Here is a 21,356-nt window from a genome sequence, read left to right on the forward strand (position 1 = left end):
TTCTGCTTCTCAATGGTTAAAGCAGGTACATGTCTGACTCATGTCCACTGGGCCAGTGATGCTCTCTAACCATCTCATCTGTCACCCCTTTTTCCTGCCCTCAATTTTTTCCAGCATCAGGGTCTTTTCCAGTGCGTCATCTCTTCGCATCAGGTGGCCAAAGTATTGGAGCTTCAGCTTCAGCATCGGTCCTTCCAATGAATAGTCAGAGTTTATTTCCCTCAGCATTGACTGGTTTGATTTCCTTTGTAGTCCAAGGGACTCTCAAGTCTTCTCCAGCACAATTCGAAAGCATTAGTTCTTCGGCACTCAGCCTTCTTTATGGTCCAGCTCGCACATCTGTACGTGACTACTGGAAAAACCATAGCTTTGACTTATATGGACCTTTGTTGGAAAGGTGATGTCTCCGCTTTTTAATACACTGTCTGGGTTTGTCATAGCTTTCCTTCCAAGAAGCAAGCGTTTTTTAATTTCATGGCTGTAGTCACTGTCCGTAGTGGTTTTGTTATAGAGGGAGCATAAGTCCAAGGGATGCAAAGCCCTGCTGCCCGCCCTGCCATGACTCCCACCCAGCCTGGCTCAGTCTGGTGGTGGGTGGACTTGGCCGCACAGCAGCGAGGCCGCCCGTGGGCAGTGCCCCACCTCCCATACCAGGCGCCATGGACCACAGGCCCCACTGCTGAGGCTTCCCCTTGGGCATCTTTCCCACACTGCCAGGTGCCACTTGAGACCCACGTGGGGCTCACGGGAAGAAAAAGTCCGCCAGGAACCACAGTGAAGGGCGTCAGACTGCAGGGCTACAGGCCGGCTCATCTTGGACGTCCCCCCACAGGTGGGTGCAGTGGGCCTGGGGCAGCCACAGCTCAGGGCCCCCATGGAGGATACTTCACAGGAACAAGAGCCCAGGTGGGCCATCAGTGCCCAGGAGACACCTAGCTGTCACAGTCCCCTCTCTCCTGACCTGGAACAGCAGCATGGAATTGTGTCTGAGGGCTGGCTGTCCAGGGGGATCCAAGGGACAGGATCTCTTCAACCAAAGCACACGGTGGCGGCTCGGGCAGTGCACAGGGGTCTGAAAAAGGGCTCTGGTCCCTGCATGCACCTCTTATTAAGGGGTCCCCTTGAACACCTGCCAGGAAAGAAGGCGCCCCGAGGCGTACGAGGCCCACTCGCACCTCGCACGTCCGCACTTCATGCACCAGGCCAGCCCCCAGATGGCGTGGCTGGTCAGTTTCCCATTTAAAAACAAAGAGAGTGTTTACATCCTTAAAAGAGCAGCCAGGCACGTGAAGAGCAAATCAACTCTGGTGCTCAGAGACAGGGACACACAGTCCCTCAACCCCAAGAAAAACATGAGATCTGGCCAAGGAAGTATGCAGGTGGCCGCGACGAGCGCCCCAGGGGAGGCAGTGAGCGTGCTCTCGGTGGGAACAAGAGCATTGCAGGACGTGTGCCCCTCCTCCCCGGCTGAAACCAGACCGAGACACAGAGTTGGAAAAGGAGAATTTATTTATTAAAGAGAAGTCATCTGTGAATTCTTCTACTCAAGTTAGTACCTTTGACGATAACACTTTGGATTGAAACATGCCTTGTTTCAAATAACAAGTGGACTCTACAAGCAGCGCCTACGGTTAATTCAAGTAGCGGTTCAAGAGCCCAGGGGACGCTGGAGGGAGGCGACCCCTTCCCAGGGTGACGGCCTTGTCTGTAAACACTGTCAGAGGCTGGAGGCCAACCGAGCACGCTGCCACCCGAGGTTTTTCACAGGAAGATCCCAGCGGGAGTGCGGCCCTGGCGCCCAACACCCAGGGCAGGGTCCCCTCCAGCCCACCTGCTCCCCGCCCCCAGCCCAGGGGCACCCTGGGGTCTGCACGCTCTCCCCACCCCTTGGGCTGGGAAGAAGAGGCTCTCTGGGCCTGGCAGCTGCAGTGCACGGCCTATGTGCGGTTCAGGGTCTGGAAGATTCTGGAGATCTGCAGCATGACCGGGCCCGTCTCCGGGTCGTTCATCCACTGGGTGCTGTTCAGCGGGTTCTCGAGCATGTCTTCAAATGCTGTGGGGACACGCAGAGCTGCTGGGGGACTGCGCCCTGCACGCCCAACACGCAGCGGTGGGAGCTCTCCTCCCGGCAGCTTCCAGGTGAGCGTGACCGGGAACCCCCCTCAGCCCCCCGCCCCACGCGTCTCATCTGCTGATACAGAAGCAGGTGTGGTCACTGTGGGTAGGGCGGGGCGACACGCCCGCATTCCCTGGCACAGGGATTCTGGAAAGCAACGTGGCAACAGCTACTAGGAATCTTAAAACAGTGACAGCCCGTGACTCAGTGACTCCACTTTCAGGCCCACCCTGACAGAAAAGACTTATGTAAGGATGATGTTGCCAGCTTAATAGTATCTAACTAGAAAAGTCAAACTGCTCAATCTTCAGGAAATGACTTTAAAAAAATAAAAAAAAACAGCACATTAAAAATGAGCAGTTCTCTGAGATGAAAACGTTGAATTTTTAAACACTTTTATAAAGCGACCCCTCACCAAACAAAGGTGCCTCTTAGCAAAAAAGCTCTCCAGCCCAGACACACGATGGCCAACTTGGTGGACAGCAACCAACCGCAGGGCGGACGGTCGCCCTCGGATCTGGGAAGGACGGCTTTACACCAGAGCTCGTCATGTCAGCCAACGTCAAACCATGTCCTCGTGAAAGTGGCCCCCAGTCTGCGGGCTCTCAGCTGCTCAGGGTCATGAGGGCCCTAGCCCCGGGCTCAATGGGAAAGTCTGACCTCGTTATGTTTACAATCTGATGACCCTCCCAGCCCTGAAAAGAGTCACCAAGCCCCCCAACTGAAATTTCAGAAAGAGAACCCGGAAAGATGACTCGGCATCTGGGAGAACAAAACATAAAGTGGGTTTCGTGAGGTGAGAAGCCCAGGCCCCCGTTCCCCCCAGCAAGCGGCACAATCAACTCCGGGAGGAGGACAGAGCTGCACAAAAGGATGGGAAAAGCACTAAATATGGAAACCAGAGGTGAAGGTTTGCCCAAGGAAGGACCTTCTGCCGCGCGTCTGGGCGTCATTAGAGATGAGAAGCGTGCACGTGACCGAGGGGTCCCTGACGCGCCACAAGCTGCTGACAGCACTCTAAGGGCAACTCGGCAGCTGAGGCAGAGCAGCAGGCGCACACAGGCGACAAGGAACGCGCAAAGGCCGGGAGGAAAGCGCTCAAAGGCACAGACGGAGCTGCTGGGTCCCTGTCGGGGGCGGAGGGTGGGAGTGGGTTTCTCACCCAGAAAGCCCCATCAGGTGCCAAGACGTCCCCAAGCGCCTAACGTCCACATTCTGGGCCTTGCTCATTTGCCTTGCAGCTGCCTGTCCTCAGGCAGTCGGAGCTACACCCAAAGAAGCGGGTCTGAACACAGGTTATTCCATGTGGAAGTTCAAAAGCAACAAAATGGAACACCGCTTGTTTTTTATGAGGAAAAATGCTTTACTGAACTATAAAAGCAAAGGGGATTGAAATTTACTTTTAGAATTTTTGTCTTCTTTCTTAATTCAGGACGTTTCCACTGTTTTATGGACTATTAGAGCTAAAAGTTCCTGGAGAAGGAAACGGCAACCCGCTCCAGTATTCCTGCCTGTGAACTCCCACGGACAGAGGAGCCCGGTGGGCTGCACAGTCCACGGGGTCGCGAGAGTCACACGTGACTCAGAGACTAAAGAACAACAGCAAAGAGCCAGACACACTCAGAGATGACGTCTGAGACGCTTCACTTTAGAAGGCCAAGTGCCAAAGGCTGCGAGGCCGGCTGAAAGGCAGGCGGTTTCACGACCACAAGCGGGGGGTGGGTTCAGCTCAGTTGCTGCTTCCTTGCTGTTTAGTTTCTAAGTCATATTATTAACATGAATTAACAGATTTAATGTATTTGTTAAATGATACGACACATCCATAGAATGAAATACCTGAACTGCTACAGTCTCATTTTTAAAAGAGAAAATGTATCAAACGTGATGAGAAATGAAGCACCAGAAAGCTGCCGTGCGCTGCGGCTGCTCCAGACCTCGCCAGACCTCACCATACACCGGAAGGAAACCCACCAGCTTGGGGGCGCTGGTGACTTCCGCTTCCTCAAGCTTCCCTGTGTGTCCAAATGTCCTATAGTGCGTATTTTCCTTCATCTAAAGAGATAAAGGAGAAGGCAATGGCACCGCACTCCAGTACTCTTGCCTGGAAAATCCCATGGATGGAGAAGTCTGGTGGGCTGCAGTCCATGGGGTCACTAAGAGTCGGACATGACTGAGCGACTTCACTTTCACTTTTTACTTTCCTGCATTGGAGAAGGAAATGGCAACCCACTCCAGCGTTCTTGCCTGCAGAATCCCAGGGCCGGGGGAGCCTGGTGGGCTCCCGTCTATGGGGTCGCACAGAGTCGGACCCGACTGAGGCGACTTAGCAGCAGCAGCAGCAAAGAGATAAAGGCCATTAAAACCCTACCAGAAATGCCTGGAGGGAAGTGTGTGGCTGCAGGGGCGCACTCACCATGGGACGCTCTCTCCTGCAGGACCCTGGGCCTGGGGTCTGGCGGGGAGGACCCTGCGCCAGTGGGCGGCCCGTCCAGATCACCGACCCAGGGCCTATAGACCAGGCAGCACTCACTCTGGGTGGTTTGTTTTAGAAATGCAAGAAACACTTGATACAGCAGATGTAAAACCACACGATAATCTCGATAGATAGCGAAAAGTCACCCAGGAAGCTGACCTCCCACTCACAATTGAAAAATCTTAGCATCTAACTAGAGAGAAAAGGGGAACTTAATCTGACCAACTATGCCTTCAAAAATTAAAAAAAAAAGCTTAGAGCAAATCAGCAAATCACACACTCGATGGTCGAGCACTGAAAGAAATGTTTAGGAAAGGCTTTGGACAGACCCGGCGGTACACGGGGCCGTCCTGAGGTCTCTGGGGAGGAGGGCCAGAAGATGCTTCCAGTGTGGAGGGGACTAACAGAGAAAGTGGAAACCAGCTCACAAGACACACCACTGAAGCCCGGAGTGAGGCACAGAGAGAAAAACTCCCTGCTTCACGCCACTCACTCTTCCAGGCGAATCACAGACTTTTTAAAACAAGAAAATTTAAAACTACTAAAAAAAGAAACACGTGAAGGTCTTCCCAAGCTTGGAATCAGAGGGCTTTCTTTAAAGATGCATGTCATAAATGAAATAGAGATGTTCTGCTGTGTTAAGATACAGGACAGAAGTTCATCAAAGGGATCAACAGAGAAGGCAGAAACAGACAGGGGATCCTGGAGATTTAAATATCTGAGAAAGGATCAGTGTGCAGCAGGCACGAGAAGGTTCTGAGCTATCAGACGGCAATCCAGTAGCAGAAGCAGCCAGAGAAGAGGGGCAGTGGAGGTCCTAGGAGTGGCTGAAACTTCTGGAAGAGGCTGTCCTTCAGAGACTGGGGAGATGGCCAAGCATGCAAAAGCCCTGTGCCTGCCTGGGCGGCTGCTCCTGGCACCTGGCAGCGGGGGCCCTAAGCTGCTGTGGGCGGGGGTCCCTTTCTGGCTCAACACACCCACACCCAGGGCCCTGCCACTCGGCCCAAGGCACGGAACCCTGGGGGAACCCTCCCCTGAGAACCAGGCACAGGAATGCCCAGAGCAGTTTCACCGGCCCAGAAGCCGCAGGCCATCGGGCAGCCGCGCAGCAGGCTCGGATGTGGCACTGCCCTGCAATGCTGCACCACACAGCCTCCAGGAAGCCAGTCCCAGGGGTCAGCCCAGAACACAGAGGGGCGACTGAATGGTCTGAGGACACGGACACCCCCACTGACATTGCTGAGGAAGCCCCCATTCGGGGCAGGGAGGGGGTAACTGCAGCAGGGGCTGGGAGGTCACTGCAGTGGGGGCTGGGAGGTCACTGCAGCGGGAGTTGGGGGGGGTCATTGCAGCAGGGGCTGGGGGGGCACCCAGGGACTCAAGGGTGCCTGCATCGCACTATGATTTTTTTAAAAGACCGCTTTTTTTTCAAGATGAACAGCAGAAACGTGGTTATTAATTTTACTATCACTCTTTAAAGTGACAGAAATTATACACACTTTTTTATATCATATCGTATCTCATAGGCAAAACAAGCACCGAGGCAACCCTTACAGAGACTAAGAGCCACCAGCCAACGAAGCCTCCTCTGGGCACGGCCCTGACCTGCTGGGCGCTGTCTACACTCTCCCAACCGGATCACCTGCTGGAGCTGGTTTTTCAGAGCTGGAATGGAGTCACCGCACAGGAGGCTGTCACACCCGGGCCCCAGCCACCAGAGCCCTGCAGGGGCGGCACGCCCACAGTATCGCCCAGGGACATCTGTGTGGCGGGCGGGCCCCGCCCCGCCGGGCAGCAGCAAGGCACGCACCTAGTAAGGTCTTCGGGTTGGTCAGGCCCAGCTGCACCACGGGGTTGTCCAGAATGGCCTGAAACAGGGGGCTCTCGGGGTCGATGCCCTTGTCCAGCTCCTCGGGAGAGGGCCTGCGGTCGCCCAGCAGCCATTCGCACTGCAAACACCAGAAGAGCAGGGTCAGCGCCTACGGTCCCCGCCAACCTCGACACTGCGGCGGGGGCTCCAGGGCTGCCCCAGTGGCCAGGGGCCCTGACAGAAGGGCCAGTCCAGCCCGGCTGTCCCGGCAGATGCGGGCGCTGCAGCTCAGGGCACTCTGGAGCTCTGCAGCCCGAGTCCACACCAGAGCCCTGTCGTGTGAAGTGGCCGGGGTGTGACCTCGTGGGCTCGTCCAGGAACAGCTGAAGCCCAGGCCCACCTTGCCTTCCTGGGCCACATGGGCCAGATTGAGTCTGCTCCCCAAGTGACCCAGTGTCACCCCCAGCCCCTCCCCAGGCTCTCGGTCAGCAGTGGGCACGTGTCCACAGGGTGGCATCGTCTCGGTGTCAGTGTAACACAATATACAAGCTTCACGTTCACCCGCAGGATGCGTACCTTTCTCTAAGAGGCAAAGCCCAGGATTTTCTCAGTACTTTAAAGTCTGTACACTGTTTGAACCATCTACCCTGTTGTTGCACCTCAAAAGCAAAGGAGCCGCCTGCGCGGGAAGGTGCCCGCATCCCCGGGTGCCCAGGCCGCACGCGGTACTCACGGCGGCGTTCTGCTGGTTGTTGCTCACTCTGAGGGCGTCGATCACTTCCTTCTCATCGAAGCCCATCTCCATCAGGGAAATGACAGCCTGCAGGAGAGGCCGCAGGCTCAGCCGCGGCACCTTGGCAGGGGATGTCTTAACGGTTCGATCCCTGGTCTGGAAGATCCCATATGCTCTGGGGCAATGAAGCCCGTGTGCCACCCGCAACTATAGAGCCTGAGGCGTTCTGGAGCCCGGGAGCCACAACTGTTAAAGCCCACATGCCCAGAGCTGGCGCTCCACAACAGGATGCCACTGCAGTGAGAGTCCGAGCACCATGGCCAGAGTGGCCCCTGCTCTCCACAACTAGAGAAAGGCCGTGCAGAGCAACAAAGACCCAGAGTGACCAAAGATAAATACATCTTAAAAAAAAAAAACAAACTACCAGGTTTTCTATTTCAAGACTGTTTCCCTATGGCTTCAGGGAGATACTTGCTGGCTCTCTGAACGACAGAGGGGCGGAACTGGAGCTCTCTCCTGGAGGCTCACTGTCCCACCCAGGTCCCGCCAGCTGTGTCCCAGAGTGGGACTGTCCCCACCACCTCGCATAGCCCCCTCAAGAGGGGCTGCCAAGTGGGAGGAGCAGGTCAGAGAAAGGGCACATCGGCCGTGCCCATTTAAGTGGAGACAAAAACGTCAGCCATTTCTGAAACTCGGAGAGATTTTCTTCACACTTTATCTTTGGGAAAAAAAAAAACCTTGAAATTAATTCTAAATGATTGTTAACAAGATCTAAGCTGTCCTTTCTGCCAAGGACCCCCTTCCTCTGCTCCTCTGGGCCATTCCCCACCTCTGGCCTGTCAGCGCACGCTGCGGGCACAGCCCCCCCGCTGTGCTTGATATCCACGTCACATAAGATCGCCTGGAGTCCAATCTGAAACCCAAGAGTAGGAGGGCCTTTTCCATGAAGTGTCAACATAAACCGCTCCCTCTCCTCACTTCTGTCTCGGCCCCAGGACTGCTGGGGGGGATTCCAGATGCTCCCACGCGCTTCTCCCCAGCCCTCCAGGGAGGACCCCCCGTGTGGCTGCGCTGAGAGGCCCTCGCGCCCGCAGGCTCTGCACAGTCACTGCCCTGTCCGCGGCGGGGCAGGGGAGCGGAGGCAGCTGAAGGTCTGCCTCACGTCCAAGCCTTGCTCTCCAACCTGCTCTCCCCGGGACCTGAGCCTTACTGGACCCTCCCCGACTGGTTCAGGATCACAGACCCTGGCCCTTCAAGCCTCGACACCCTTTTGGGGAAAGGAGTGACTTAAGATGGTTAAGAACGACAACCCCGAGCAGGAAAGGCCTTTAAGGTGGTGACCAAGACCGTGAACAACCATCAGCGGGCCTCACGGGGCCCTGCAGGACCCCCAACCCGGGAAAGGCGTGCAGCCTGACAGCAGAGCGTGGGACCCGCCCGGGGACAGGCTGCCTTTCCCCAACAGGTCCAGGGCCAACCGACTGGACTCCCAAGAGACTAAGACGAAGAGACACACTTCCTCCGGGACCGAGAAACGCTGGACTAAAGTAACCCATGTGCTTCTGCACGCGGAGCTCAACTCAAGGGAAAATCCCAAAGGAACAGAGACAAAGCCACAACGCCCTGGCCTCCCAGAGGGCGTCCCCTGGGCAGCGGGCGGGGCCCAGCGTCATGCACAGGACGCAGACCTGGGGTCCATGCCGGGCGGAGCTGGAGCTGGACTCCAGGGCCCTGAGCAGGCTCTGCGTCCCACAGAGAGGGCCCTGGCCCCGTGGGGGACACTCCGCATGGCCCACGAGCCCTGCCTGAGGTCACACTCAACCCCGCAGACACAGGCTCTGAATCAGCTGCAGAGGGCACCCCACAGCCCGGCCACACGGGTTCCCACGGAAACAAGCCCACAGGTGAGCCCAGGTCAAGGCACCAGGCCCCGAGAAATTAGGGCCACAAGCAAAATCAGGAGGACATGAAGAATTGGAGCCCTAACGCCTGGAGCTGACAGAGCTGTGATCTGAAAGTAAATAGGATACGCTCACAGTGCCAACGGCATCCAAAGAGATTAAATTAAAATTAACCCTAATGAAAAGAGAGAACAATGAAAAAGAACAGGGAGACAAAAAGCATCAGATACAAGGTGACGGTGAAGAGGCGGCCACAAGGACGGACACTCAGGTCAGCGGGCCGAGTCCAGCCAGAGGCTGTGGGGCTCGGGCCCTTGAGTCCCCCAGATGCTCCACTGACCCTCCTGACCAGTCTCCTGCTCACAAGGCGGGCCATGAGGCCAGTGGGTGACCCTCCCGTCTCTGGACAGGGCCCCCGCCTGACGCCACGGCTCGAGGACACTTATAAACTTCAAACTGGAGACTCCAGACTCAAGTCTGTCCAGAGCCCTCCCAGCCTCGCTCCCTGCAGGGCCGGTGGCCTGGCCTGGGGGCTGTGGCTTCCCCCGCAGGACTCGCCTTGGGAGGACCAGCCCCTCCACCTGCCAGGCACCCCCACTACCTGAAAACACACACCCGGGCATCCGCACGAAACTCCCTTTTCCTCCGGATCTTCTTGAAGATCTCCGTCAGCTCATCTCTGGCCTCCTCCTCCTCCTCACTGGTCCCGGCAGCAGGGGCGGCCTCGGCGCCCGCCTCTCCCTGCGAGGATGGGCCTGGGAGTGGAGTGTCGATGGTGGGGTCATCTGCGTGCTCGATGAGCCACTCCATGGCCTGGGGCACCGACATGCTGCAAGGTAAGACAGCCCCTGAGCACCGATGTGCCGCAAGGTAAGACGGCCCCTGAGCACTGACGTGCCCCAAGGGCTCGTGAGCACTGACGTGCTCCAAGGTAAGACGGCCTCTGAGCAGCACCTCAGGCCAGGGAACCGGGCCTTTGCGTCCCGAGAAAAGCCTCTCTGACTTCGTGGCTTCTCTAGTGCGAGCTGCCGAGTCCTGTACAAGGATCTAACGCAGCGCGGCTGAAGCCCCGGCCCCGCCCTAATCTGCCACGAGGCGCAGCCAGAACAGATGCCCAAGTGCAGAAAGCCACGGGAGCCAAACCCACGAGGTGCCCACGAGAGACTGGTTCAAAAGCGAAAAGAACACAGCCCGCTGACCACCCCTCGGTTACAGACAATTTATTTCAGAACCGAACATACAGAAAGGCACGTAACCGACAAGTAACTAACAATAGGAAACTACAGGAGACTCCCAGGACGCCACCGCCCATGTGCCATGGTCCTCCTCGGCCCCGCCGGGAGCAGGCTGTGATCCAAGTTCCCGGAAAACGAGAGCCTGGTGAGGTGCACGACCACCATCACATGCCACGCTCCCAATAAGCGGGTCCACCGCACACCGCCCTGTAAGACCTGGAGGCGGCCAGTGCTGTGACTCCGGAACACGCGTCCAGGTCCTCTACCGACACTCACGCACACTGGAGGCGACTCAGTCACGGGGCCCGGGGCAGAAGGGTGTCACCCGCGGCGGGGGCCCAGACGTACTGGTTCAGCCGCAGGGCCTTAGCCGCCCTGGTCTCCGGGAAGCCCATCTCCGTGAGCTGCCGCAGGGCTGCCTCGTCCATGCGCTCGTCCTCATCTTCGTCCAGCATGGCTGCGGGCCAGACACGGCACCGTGAGAGCTCGGGGCGTGCCCGGCCACACAAGGGGTGCTTCCTCAAGCTCCCCACAGGCCCAGCGCCCCGCCTGAGCACCAGACGCTTGTGGCTGACCTCTTACACCTCAGAAAACCCGAGACAGACCCGTCAGCCCTCGCCATGCAGACATGGTGACAGTGTGAGGCATCCACAAGGCCCATCTACTGCCCCTTCCGTGGGGAGTGTGAGCAGTGACGGCCGAGGGTGGGCTCCGCCCGGGCCCGCGCCTACCGTTTGCCTTCCTAAATAATTCCACGGCATCCGGGTTCAGCGCCAGCAACTTCTGAGCCACCTCGATGAGAGACACCAGGATTTTCCGGAGCTCCGTCTGGAACTGCAGTGAAAGCACAAGACGCTCAACAAAGCTGCCTGGATCTGAAACAACACCCCTGCCCGAAACTCCGAATCTGTGAGTCAATGGATCTGAAACAACACCCCTGCCCGAAACTCCGAATCTGTGTGGCAAGTCACGCCTGGATCTGAAACAACACCGCCTGCCCGAAACTCCGAATCTGTGCAGCAAATCACGCCTAGATAACCAGGGAGAAGAGCAACAGGGCTCTCAGCAGGGCGGGCGGGAGAGGATCCGTCGCTCAGCTCCAGCCCAGAGGAGGCGTCTGGCCTGCTGGCCGCTAAGCGAGCTGAGAGCTTAGGCCTCACTGAACAAAACAGGCAGACTCCATGGGTTCCACTGCTGTGGGCCTCTAGCATTCAGTGCAACCAGTTCATCTTCTCAACGCAGTGGGGGCTGCTGGGAATGTCATCAGAAACCCACCAACTGCCCGTCTCCCCGACAGTGAGGCTTGGCCATCGTGAAACACGCACTGGCCAGCGAGAGACACATGTGCCCGGCCTCAGACGCCCTGGCCAACACAGAACTCTCTGGAGGAGACCCTCAGAGGCGTGTTCCTGAACTGACCAGCTCGTGCAGAGCCCGCAGACTGACCTGCAGTGTTGGGGGCGCCACCCCCGACTCTGGCCCAGCGGGCGCCAAGTCCTGGCCCGGCCCTGGCTCGGGAGCACTGGAAATGCTCCAGCTCTGCTTTAACCTCCCGATCCAAAATAAGCAAGAGTCAGGTTTCTCTCTAAAAGGTTTCGCCAAACTCAGGACAAAACTCACATTTCCCCATAGTATCCTACTGGCCCAACGTCTCTTCAAACCTTTTAACTTGAATTAATTTGCCTACAAAAAAGTTCCAACATAGCACACAGAGTTCCTGCACCCCCTACATCCTGCTTCCCAAGCGCTCTCAGGAGGTCTCCTCAGCCCCCTGTGGCCACAAAGCCCCTGCGGGCACTCACGTCCCTCGCGCTGGTCTGCACCACGGCCCGGTCCATGTTGTGGGAGGGCAGGCTGGCGGTGGCTCGGAAGATAGCGTCTCTGTCCGGGGCTTTCTGCTCTTGTTTTTTCTAACACAGGAGAGGAATCAGAAGATCAGACGTGAGTGTAAGAACGGTGAAAGGCAAGACTGGTCTCTGAACAAACAGCTCTAACCAGGGAGCACGCGAGTCCTGGGAACTGGAGCCACATGCCCCTGATGAGCAGGGAGGCTTCCGGACGGTTCTGTGCGTGGCCTCAGGGACAGAACACTGGACGGTCGCAGCCTGCTGGACCTGGAGCATGGCGGTACAGGGTGGGGAAGACAGACACTGCCTCCTGGGCCGCAGAATGACTGTCACACGGGAGCGATGGTTGGGCGGGCAGGCAGACCGCAGAGGGACCATGAAGAATCCCTGGATGCAGCCCGAGAAGCCCTGAGCCCAGGAGGAGAGGCACCATGCTGACCCCGGACGGCAGGCCCAGCCCCACACCACTTGGCTCCTGGGGTATTGGGCAGGAGAATGCGGGTGCGGGCCGGGGGCACGACCCGCCAGGCCCAGAGCGGCCAGTGAACTCCCAGGGCCTCTGACAGGGACGTGAAGAAAGTCTGCAATTAGTGCAACAGAGAAAGCAGTGGGGAGAGGGGGTGAAGGGGAGACACGCAGGGAAGAGAAGGAAGGGCCTGGAAAGCAGAGAGCGAGGCTACACGGTGCTCAGAAAGGCAGAAGAGCAGAGGACGCTGGGCCAGGTCATCGCAGAACAAGCACCTGATTGGAAACCAAACATCTCTCAGATAGCAGGTCCCACATCCACAGGAGTGCCGGAGAGAGAAAAGAGAAAATGAGGCAGGGAAAGTACCAACAAGTACCCAGAGCACTTCCAGAATCTCCAGGGTCAACGTGCGAGCAGTCTGGGAGGGGCACAGACCAGGCACAGAGGAAGGAGAGTGGGGCTGACCGGCTCCACCGCCAGCCCCGGGGACGCTCTGGGGACACCCCGGGAATGCCTGGGGACCAGGGCGCAGGCCCATCGAGCGTGCGCGCTCCCTCAGCAGCCACTGACGGCTGCGCACAGGCCCTCCAGGCCTCCGCCCTCAGAGATGCTGGCGCGAGTCTGGCCCCACCCAACCCAGGAGAACAAGACATTTGACTCTAGCAGGCACAAGGGCACATGGCCCCAAGACCTCACTCCTGCACTCACGGCTGCCTGACTGGGGCCCGTGAGCGGGCGGGCTGCAGCTGGGGGCTAGGTCACGGCACAGGGCGCAGTGACTGGAGGACAAGGCCCTCGCGGGGGGTTGGGGGAGGCCTGACCTAATCGGGCGAGTCCATAAACAGGACGGGCGGGGCTCACCATGGTCATCGAGATTAAAGCAAGAGGGACCCGACGCATGAGCTACCCCACTGGCTGCTCTGAAGACGTGGGGAACTGCAGGCCAGGAAGGAGGTGGCCTCCGGGAGTGGAGGGTGGTCCTGGCTCATGGCCAGCAAGAAAATGGGACCCCAGCTCTTCAAAGTGCCACAACAGGATTCTGCCAAACACCCGAAAAAGCCGGAAGCAGAGGCTCCCAACAGGAAGGCAGACCTGATTCCAGCTCCCGAGCACAGGGCCAGCTGGGCCTGCCCGGCACGGACCCAGCAACCTGTGTGCTAATGGGGCTGCTCCGAGCCGGCAGGCCTGTGGGCAGGGAGCGCGCAGACATGGGAGCCGCGGCAGGAGCCAGGTGGGCAGCCCTGTGCGGCACGCCTGACGCAGATGGACGGGCCGGAGGAGCTGAGGGGTGGCTCCTGGAGCGGGCACCAGCAGACCGCCTCACACTTGTGACCCCGGTTTCAGACAGGTGTATCAGTTTGGGAGCAGAATCTGAAAAAATGAGTGGTAAGCCTACACACAGAACAAACTAAACCAGGAAGCAATTACTGGCTCCAGGAAAAAAACTGCACTCAAAAAAAGGAGAGCTCACCTTTAGCAAACTGCTCAGGGCAGAGACCGACACTGATACAAGAATAACCACAGGGATTCTGAATCTTTGACCAAGATTCAGAGGAGCAGGGGGGTGACGAGGGAGGAGCTGCCCAGATCACCAAGGAGCAACCGAGAGTCTAAAGTTGAGAATCCAAAAAATATCAACCCGGGATGTTGTTCAGAACCCAGGAGAAGAATCACTGAAGACAGGGTCAGACGGATGCAGAGCACTCGCCTCCCGAGCGCGTGACTCAGGAGGGAGAAGCACCTGCTGCTGATTACAACACACTGGACTATCGTTTGACTCTAAATACACGTACTACTTTGACTTTAAAGACGAGTTATTCACAAAAACAGGCGTGATCGTTTTTACAATATTTCATCTCACAGATACACACAGAGGAAAGGTGAGGGTCACCGCCTGGCAAGTCACCCAGGGCCGTGGGGGTGAATGGGGCCTGCCATTGACACAGTCACCGCGGTTCAGGGAGTTGCCAGCGACCAAAACAGTAACCTGAGAGCCGGATCCGCCCCGGGGTTCTCAGAAGCAGGCCTGACTCTGGGGCCCCATCCGTTTCCCGGAGACGGGCAAGCAGCGTGCCCGCGCCCAGGCAGGTGTGGCTGCAGATAAGCAGGGCCTCCTCCCGCGGCTGTCCCACAGGAGGCCCCGAAAAAGCTCGGGCCGCCACAGGCCCAGGGCCCAGCCCAGGGAGGCTGGCCTGCCTGCTTTGGGGTGAACACTCTCCCGAGCATTTCGAAGCATTGAGCAGGACACTCTACCCCTCGAGCTAAGCAAAGGCTGGCATTCGCCCCGAGCATGGCAGGCACCTGGCCTAAGCATTGGGAAGGGCCTGTTGACAGAACACGTCTCCCGCTGCACAGGGAGCCTCCTGCACCAGGCTCTCTGAGGAGCGAGCCTCTGGGGCAGCCACTACACACGGAGCGCGGGCATGGCTTTCCGGGGGCACCTGCGTCGGGGGGCGGGGGGTCTCAGCCGAGAGCCAACTCCAAGGCCGCAGCAGCCTGTCCTGCAAGAGCCAGACGGGATGGGTGGCCCTGGCCTCGCCGGGAACCGACTCCGCGCAGGCTGGCGCCCCGCTCTGCTCCCGCGCTGTGTGTGTTGTGGGTGGTCTTCAGAGACTTCCTGACCTTCTAATGTCAGGAAATGAGAAAAGGAGGGACGGGAGCTAGAGAGTAAACCCGACCCGGGGAATAGGCAGCACGCACCTCTCCGTGGCCCGAAAGCGGAGCTGGTCACCGGACCAGCCACAAGGCGAGGCATCGGCCAACAGTCTGCCTGGCCGTGACGAAAGCCCGTGACCACAGGACCTGCGGGACCCACAGCCAGCCAGCCTCAGAAGTCTCTTTCGAGTCTCCCCCGACAGAGATCGCCAGTTCCAAACTCTGAAGCTCACCTGTTCTTCTGCGGAGACTTCGGCCATCTTTGGGAGGGGGGCTGGAGCGCGCTTTCGGATCAACAGTATCACATCTGGGGAAAGCAGCACAGCGAGCCGGTTACCATCGCACACCCAGAAGCGGCACAGAGGGCACCAGGGGGACCCAAGGGCCGAGGAGCAGGGCTTCTCTCTGGGCCCTCCTCCACGAGGGTCCGCAGAGGCCCAGTCTTCCCTCAGCCCCCAGGTCTGCTGACTCTGCTCCCCTACAGGCTCCGGCCTGGCAAGACCCTGGCTGAGGGAACCAGACGGGACCGGCGTGCTTGTTTTAACGGCTCTGTTTTGAAAGTCTGGGAGGTCGGAGCGTCTGGTCTTAACCCTCAATGCTAAGGCACCTGGGGTGTGGTCAGCGCCCAGCTAACTGTGCCCGTGCCGACTAGACATCCAGCGAGGTAGATAAACAGTATTCTAGTCCTTCCAAAGCAGGCTACGTAAGGGAATCTCACAAATAAAATTGCTTTGAATGACACAGAAGCCCAACTTTCCTCCGCAAGCGCCTCCATGCAGGAGACTCAGAGTCAATCGACAGACGTGCGTGGTAAGAACGTCTTCCTGGACGTTTGCAACAACCCACGGCTGTGCTTTCCTGTCCCCTAAGCACAGCCCGCAGCAGCTCTGGGGACCTTGGCTCTGCGTGGAAACAGCCTGTGGAGCAGAGTTCACGTCTGGCTTCTCCAGAAGGCTGCGGCTCTTTTATTCCAGGGCGCACACTTTGTTTCAACAAAGGAGAATGAAACCCTGTGGCTGCCGCGTCTCCCTGCTCTGCCCGCTTGGGACGGGGACCCCTCGCCCCCTTACCCTCGTCCTGGACGTGCTCCTCCAGGAGGGTCTTGGCGTCACTCAGCACCCTCTCAGACGCGGCGTGTATTAATTTGTGATGGGTCACATTTTTGGGGTCTTCTAAGCCCCCAGGCGCACACTAGGAAACAAACAAAATCACAGAACACGTGTCAGGACAGAAAATAAGTTGATCATGATACTGATAATACAGGACCTGACGCCCCAAGCCACGCCAGGAACTTCCTGGTTTTCTTACTCGCTAAGAGTCAAAGCCACACTGAAACCAGAGAACCCCGGCAATGGCGGACACGCCACAGCCCCTAGTCCCCAAGGGCAGTGACCTGGCCACTGGGCCACCAAGTGCTGCTCAACAGGCTCAGGGCTGAGACGCAGAATGCCCTGCTACCCACCAGTGGCTACTCGAACCGCTCCTTAATCTGGAAAGATCTGGAGAGCGATTCACAGATGCTAATAGCAGGCCTGCTGTCTCCCGAGAACCTAAAGATCCGAGTGGGGTCGGGTGTGGTCAGTGCCCAGCTGACTCTGGCCAGGCCAGCCACATGCTGTGGAGGTCAGCAGACGATATTCCAGCGTTTCCCAAGCTGGCTACTTCCTTGTGGAATCTTGCTCCCCACCTTCCACCGGGGCATTCGATGGAGCCCGGCGACACGGCTGAGAGGAGCTGGTCCCTGGGGAGCAGCCATAGGGGCCTGACCACGCAAACACCCAAAAAACCCCGAGGAGGCAGGATGGCCTCAGCTCAGTCCCCAGCCCACCAAGCGACGGCCACAGGGGCCCCACAGTGAGCTACAGATACGGCTGGCAGGGCCTGCCTGGCGGCTGGAAGGGGTCACCTGGCACGTCACTGTGTTACTGATCGGCAGCTCCGAAACCCCAAAACACACAGTGGAGGGGGCAGAGGTGCTGAAGCCAAGGCTGCCCCAACACAGGGGAGGCACTGCCCCGGGGTCCTCACCGTCCTCAGCTCAGCGGGGCCGCCTTTCCACCCGCCTCTGCCATCAGATACCCTGGACATGTAACTGCTCACGGAGGGAGAAACTAAGCCTGCACTTCACCTCTCAACACTCGTGTCTGAAGACCAACCAGAGTTTTCAGCAACCCAACAGGAAAGAGGAGTCATGCGGGCTTCAGGGCTACAGGTGCACGCAAGCCGGGGGGCGGGGGGCGGGGGCGTTGGTGGGGACAAAGGTGGAAACCAGCCAACAGTGAGACACACTCTGACCATGTATGACAGACACCCCTCCCGGACTCTCACGATGGCTCTGCTCCCAGAAATACTGGGTGTGCTTCTTCTAATTCTAAAATCTGCAGGCTAGCTGGTGTGCCAAGTTCAGGATGCAGTCTATGAAACACAATTTTCCAAAACAATCCGCATACTGGCTCCTGAAAAAAAAACTGTCCTCTGCAGCCTGTCAACAGGCGCCAGGAGCAGGACACAAGCCTGAGTCATCCATACCAGGCCTGCTTACTCGCTCTTTCCTTTGTTCTCGGCAGAGGCGCTGGAGCGAGCTGGGCCCTGCCAGTGGGAAAGCCGGCCAGAGCCCACGGCTGGGGCAGGGGCCGGGCCCCAGTGAGCCCGCTTCCTTCCGGAGGACTGGAGACAGCTTTTTCTTCCTCCTGACATCAGTACGTGAAGACACGCCTGGGTGTGCTGCTACCAGCCCTGCTAGCAGCCTATGTGCCGGCAAGCTTATCACACAGAAAACACCCACGGTGTTGCGGGGGGCCACTTTCTTAAAATCGTGACCCTCCGATTTACTCTGCCCCGTGATCTAAGCTTGGACTAGAGACCACCACAGTGGTCCCAATGTATATAAAACCAAGAAGGGAAAGGCCACAGTGGCGATCCGTTTCTGTAAAAGTTATGATAATAAACCTTCACTAACAAAGTTGCTTTACTCATTTAAAAATGCATACGCATAACAAAAAGTGTACAAAAAACAGTAAGCTCCCAGGGGTCCTGTGGTGGGAGAAAACCCACAGTGTCCCCTCTGGGTAGAGAGGCAGGAGGAAGGGACAGAGAACCCTGGCTCAGGCATGCAGGGCGGGGAGCCAGGCAGGAGGAGCCCGAGCCGAGCGGTGACACCATGATCTAAGCTTAATGCACAGGCTTCCCGGGTGATAGTCAAGCACACACTCGAGAACCCCATTTCCTAACTGGAAATGCCTCCTGACGGGCTCACAAGGCCGCGAGCTCTGCCCCCAGGACGGCATGGGCACAGAGGTGTGAGGACTTCCTGACAGCTCAGCTCTGAGTCCCAAAATGTATGCCGGTATTTTTTGGTTGTGGAAATCCCCTGCTGCTCGCCCGCCACTCGCCTCGGCCCGGAATAAAATCTACAGAGTGGAGTAAGATCTCTGTTCAAAGCAGGATAATGCCAGAAAACATCAAAGCAGGATAATGTCAGAAAACATTCCAAATGATACACCTCAGTACCAAATGGAATAAAAATATCAGCAGCATGATGTGAATAGTTAGCCTAATGAAACTGGCTCCCTCATTAACCCCAGGTTAAGAGTTCTTGCTTCGTTTTCCCTCCAGAACATAACGTTTTGATGGTTATGCCAATCCTTCCCATTGGTGAGTTAAACTAAGTGTCACACCAATGTACCCGCTGCCCCCCAGCCTGACTCAGCAGGTGACTGGCCTCCACCGCCATGCAGCTCTCTCGACTGACAATCCGGGCTTTTCACAAACTGAAGGTCTGTGGCAACCGTGTGTCCAACAAGTTCACTGGTACCATTTTTCCAGTGGCATTATTTTTTAATTAAGGTATTCCAGCCCTCAAGGGGCTCCTGTGCTGACCGGGTGGACACAGCATCTCAGAGAGGTTTGCACTGGGCAAGCAGCAAGCCTCGCTCTAATAGTCTGGACGCTCAGGGGGCTCCCAGCCTTCCTGCTGAGTGCTGTCATGGTGGTTTTTAGATCGTGAAATCACCCGTCACTGCGTCAGAAATAGAAACGGCCAAAACATAGCTGCCCAAGTGTGTGAGCCCACATCCCCCTCCTCCCTGACGTGAGACCAAGACGCTATTCACATCCAGGGTTTTCCGGAAGGGGACTCTGGCAACCAGAATGCTCTCTGGCATGCTTGCGACAATTACAGAACAACTCCACAGAACCGTACTCCCAAAAGGACCCGACATCATTTTGCGGGAGTCACTAAAACAATAGCTGGAAGTCTGTGCTTGGAGACCACACCAGAAGGGACCAGGGCTAGCCTCTTGGTGGGCCCAGAACAAACGTGTGAGTCGACGGCACACAGGCACACTTCTTACATGAGGCACGCAGTGAGAGGCTGTGGCCTCCTTTGTCCTAAATTCTGACATGGAGATTCTAGACCGTGCAAAGGATAGAGTTTCCTGAGGCAGCCTGAGTCACACGGACAGATGTCTTGGCCTGCCTTACAGAGTCGAGAAGCTTAAAGAGATAGGCAAAGACTAGCCCTCTGAGGAACCTACAAAGGGTGCTTCACCTCAACAAACTTTAAAAATGGCCCTCTCCCCGACCTGCCCGCGTAATCCACGTAAAGGCCGAGGATAGCAAGGGGTGCATGGACCAGTTGGACCAAGCCACACTATTTTAAGTGATTCCAACCACGGTGAGGGGGTGCGGGGGCGCACCAGTGGCCAGAGCCAGGCGCCGGCCCCCATGCCAGCCCCAGAAAACGGCTCCAAGCAGCCGGCTCTGCAAGGTCAGGGGAAGGCGCTTCTCCTGGAGGGTCTCTCTAAACTCCCAGCTCCGGGAACCTCGCCGCGACAGCAAGCGCGGATGGATGGATTCTGGAACCGCAGGAGGCCCCGTTCCGGCGGCGACTTGGCCTCTCCCAGCCCGCGTCCCCGACGCGCCCCGGCCTCCCGGGCTGTCTTGAGGGGAGTTAGACCAGAAGGTAGAGGATAAAGCGCCCGGTCCGGAGCCCCAGCGTCCAGCGGGAGTCGGGGGCGGCGGGAGAAGGAGGGAGGTCTGGAGCTGTGGCCGGCCTTACGTGCTTGAGGCAGCGGTCCTTGAGCTTCTCCACCGAGGTGTCCTCGGTCGCCTCCTCCAGCCACTCGGCGCCATCGGACGCGCAGACGTGCAGCCGCAGCACCTTGCCCGCAAAGATCTTCTCCTCCTGCACGAACATCTCGCCGCCGCCGCCTTCGCCCGGGCCTCGGGCCTGCGCCCGCCGCCCGGTCCCTGAAGGTCACCAGGGCGGGCGGGCCGGGGGCGGGGCCAGGCCGCCCGCGCGCTCCCTCGCTGGCCGCCGCCGCCCCGCCCCCGGCTCTCCCGTGGGCAGGCCGCCCGCCACTCGCCCCACCGCCAGCCCGCCCGAGCGGTCCGCCTCGCCCCGCCGCCGATCCACCGGGGGCACGCTGTCGCCGCCGCGCCGGAAGTGCGTCACAGGGCGTGACCCGGAGCACGCCGGGAGATGTGGTTCTCCTGCGGCTGCCTCGCCGTCGCCGTCGCCGCCGCGCCAGATGTGCGTCACTGGCCGCGACCCGAGCGCGCCGGGAGTTGTAGTTCTCGGGGGCCGCTTCCTTCGTCCCGTACCTGCCTGCGCTGTGCTGTCGGGGGCCGCCGGCCACGCGGGAGCCGTGCATTTACGAGTCTGTTTTGAGATGGGTCTCAGTGTAAAATGCACACTGAATCTTAAAGAGTTGGCAGGAAAAGAGCACGAAAAATACCTCAACAATGTTTATATATTGACAGTGAGTCGGTGAAAGTCGCTCAGTCGTGTCCAACTCCTTGCGACCCCATGGACTATAGGGTCCATGGAATTCTCCAGGCCAGAATACTGGAGTGGGCAGCCTTTCCCTTCTCCAGGGGATCTTCCCAACCCAGGGATCTAACCCAGGTCTCCGGCACTGCAGGCGGATTCTTTACCAGCTGAGCCACCAGGGAAGCCCTTATATATTGACTACGTGTTGGAATAATAGAATGGATTATGTAAAATATGTTGGCACTGTTTATTTTTACTTTTTAAAGCTGCGGCTGCTAGATTTTAGGTTGTCTATGTGGCTGCTGTTGTTTCTTTAGGACCGCATTGCACTAAAGCAGAGTCTCTGC

General features: G+C 58.0%; 1 protein-coding gene across 3 annotated transcripts; it reads right to left on the bottom strand.

The window, feature by feature from the left end:
- Positions 1 to 1,491: 1,491 nt before the first annotated feature.
- Positions 1,492 to 20,632, bottom strand: UBAC1 (UBA domain containing 1). 3 transcript variants are annotated; one of them, XM_027556727.1, is made up of 10 exons: positions 20,296 to 20,492; positions 16,307 to 16,427; positions 15,470 to 15,543; positions 12,071 to 12,178; positions 11,000 to 11,102; positions 10,617 to 10,725; positions 9,649 to 9,862; positions 7,133 to 7,219; positions 6,400 to 6,538; positions 1,492 to 2,053 (listed from the first exon to the last, which is right to left on the bottom strand). In XM_027556727.1, the coding sequence occupies exons 1-10, from the start codon at positions 20,431 to 20,433 to the stop codon at positions 1,938 to 1,940; spliced, it is 1,209 nt and encodes a 402-aa protein (XP_027412528.1). In that variant the 5' UTR covers positions 20,434 to 20,492; the 3' UTR covers positions 1,492 to 1,937. The 3 variants fall into 3 exon arrangements, with proteins under 3 accessions (XP_027412528.1, XP_027412527.1, XP_027412529.1); XM_027556726.1 differs by lacking the exon at positions 1,492 to 2,053 and adding an exon at positions 6,035 to 6,254 and having other exon boundaries at positions 20,296 to 20,632; XM_027556728.1 differs by lacking the exons at positions 1,492 to 2,053; positions 7,133 to 7,219 and adding an exon at positions 6,035 to 6,254 and having other exon boundaries at positions 20,296 to 20,632.
- Between the last annotated feature and the right edge of the window lie 724 nt (positions 20,633 to 21,356).

The sequence above is a fragment of the Bos indicus x Bos taurus genome, chromosome 11 (assembly GCF_003369695.1).
Source record: "Bos indicus x Bos taurus breed Angus x Brahman F1 hybrid chromosome 11, Bos_hybrid_MaternalHap_v2.0, whole genome shotgun sequence".
NCBI classification, from domain to species: domain Eukaryota; kingdom Metazoa; phylum Chordata; class Mammalia; order Artiodactyla; family Bovidae; genus Bos; species Bos indicus x Bos taurus.

Excerpts from the sequence above, each read along its gene's own strand:
- UBAC1 (XM_027556726.1), bottom strand. The coding sequence starts at position 20,433 with ATGTTCGTGCAGGAGGAGAAGATCTTTGCGGGCAAGGTGCTGCGGCTG. Across the intron at positions 6,539-7,132 it reads ACAACCAGCAGAACGCCGCC|TGCGAATGGCTGCTGGGCGA; the intron begins GTGAGTACCGCG and ends TGGTGTTTGCAG. Across the intron at positions 6,255-6,399 it reads CAACCCGAAGACCTTACTAG|CTCTGAAAAACCAGCTCCAG; the intron begins GTGCGTGCCTTG and ends ACTCCATTCCAG.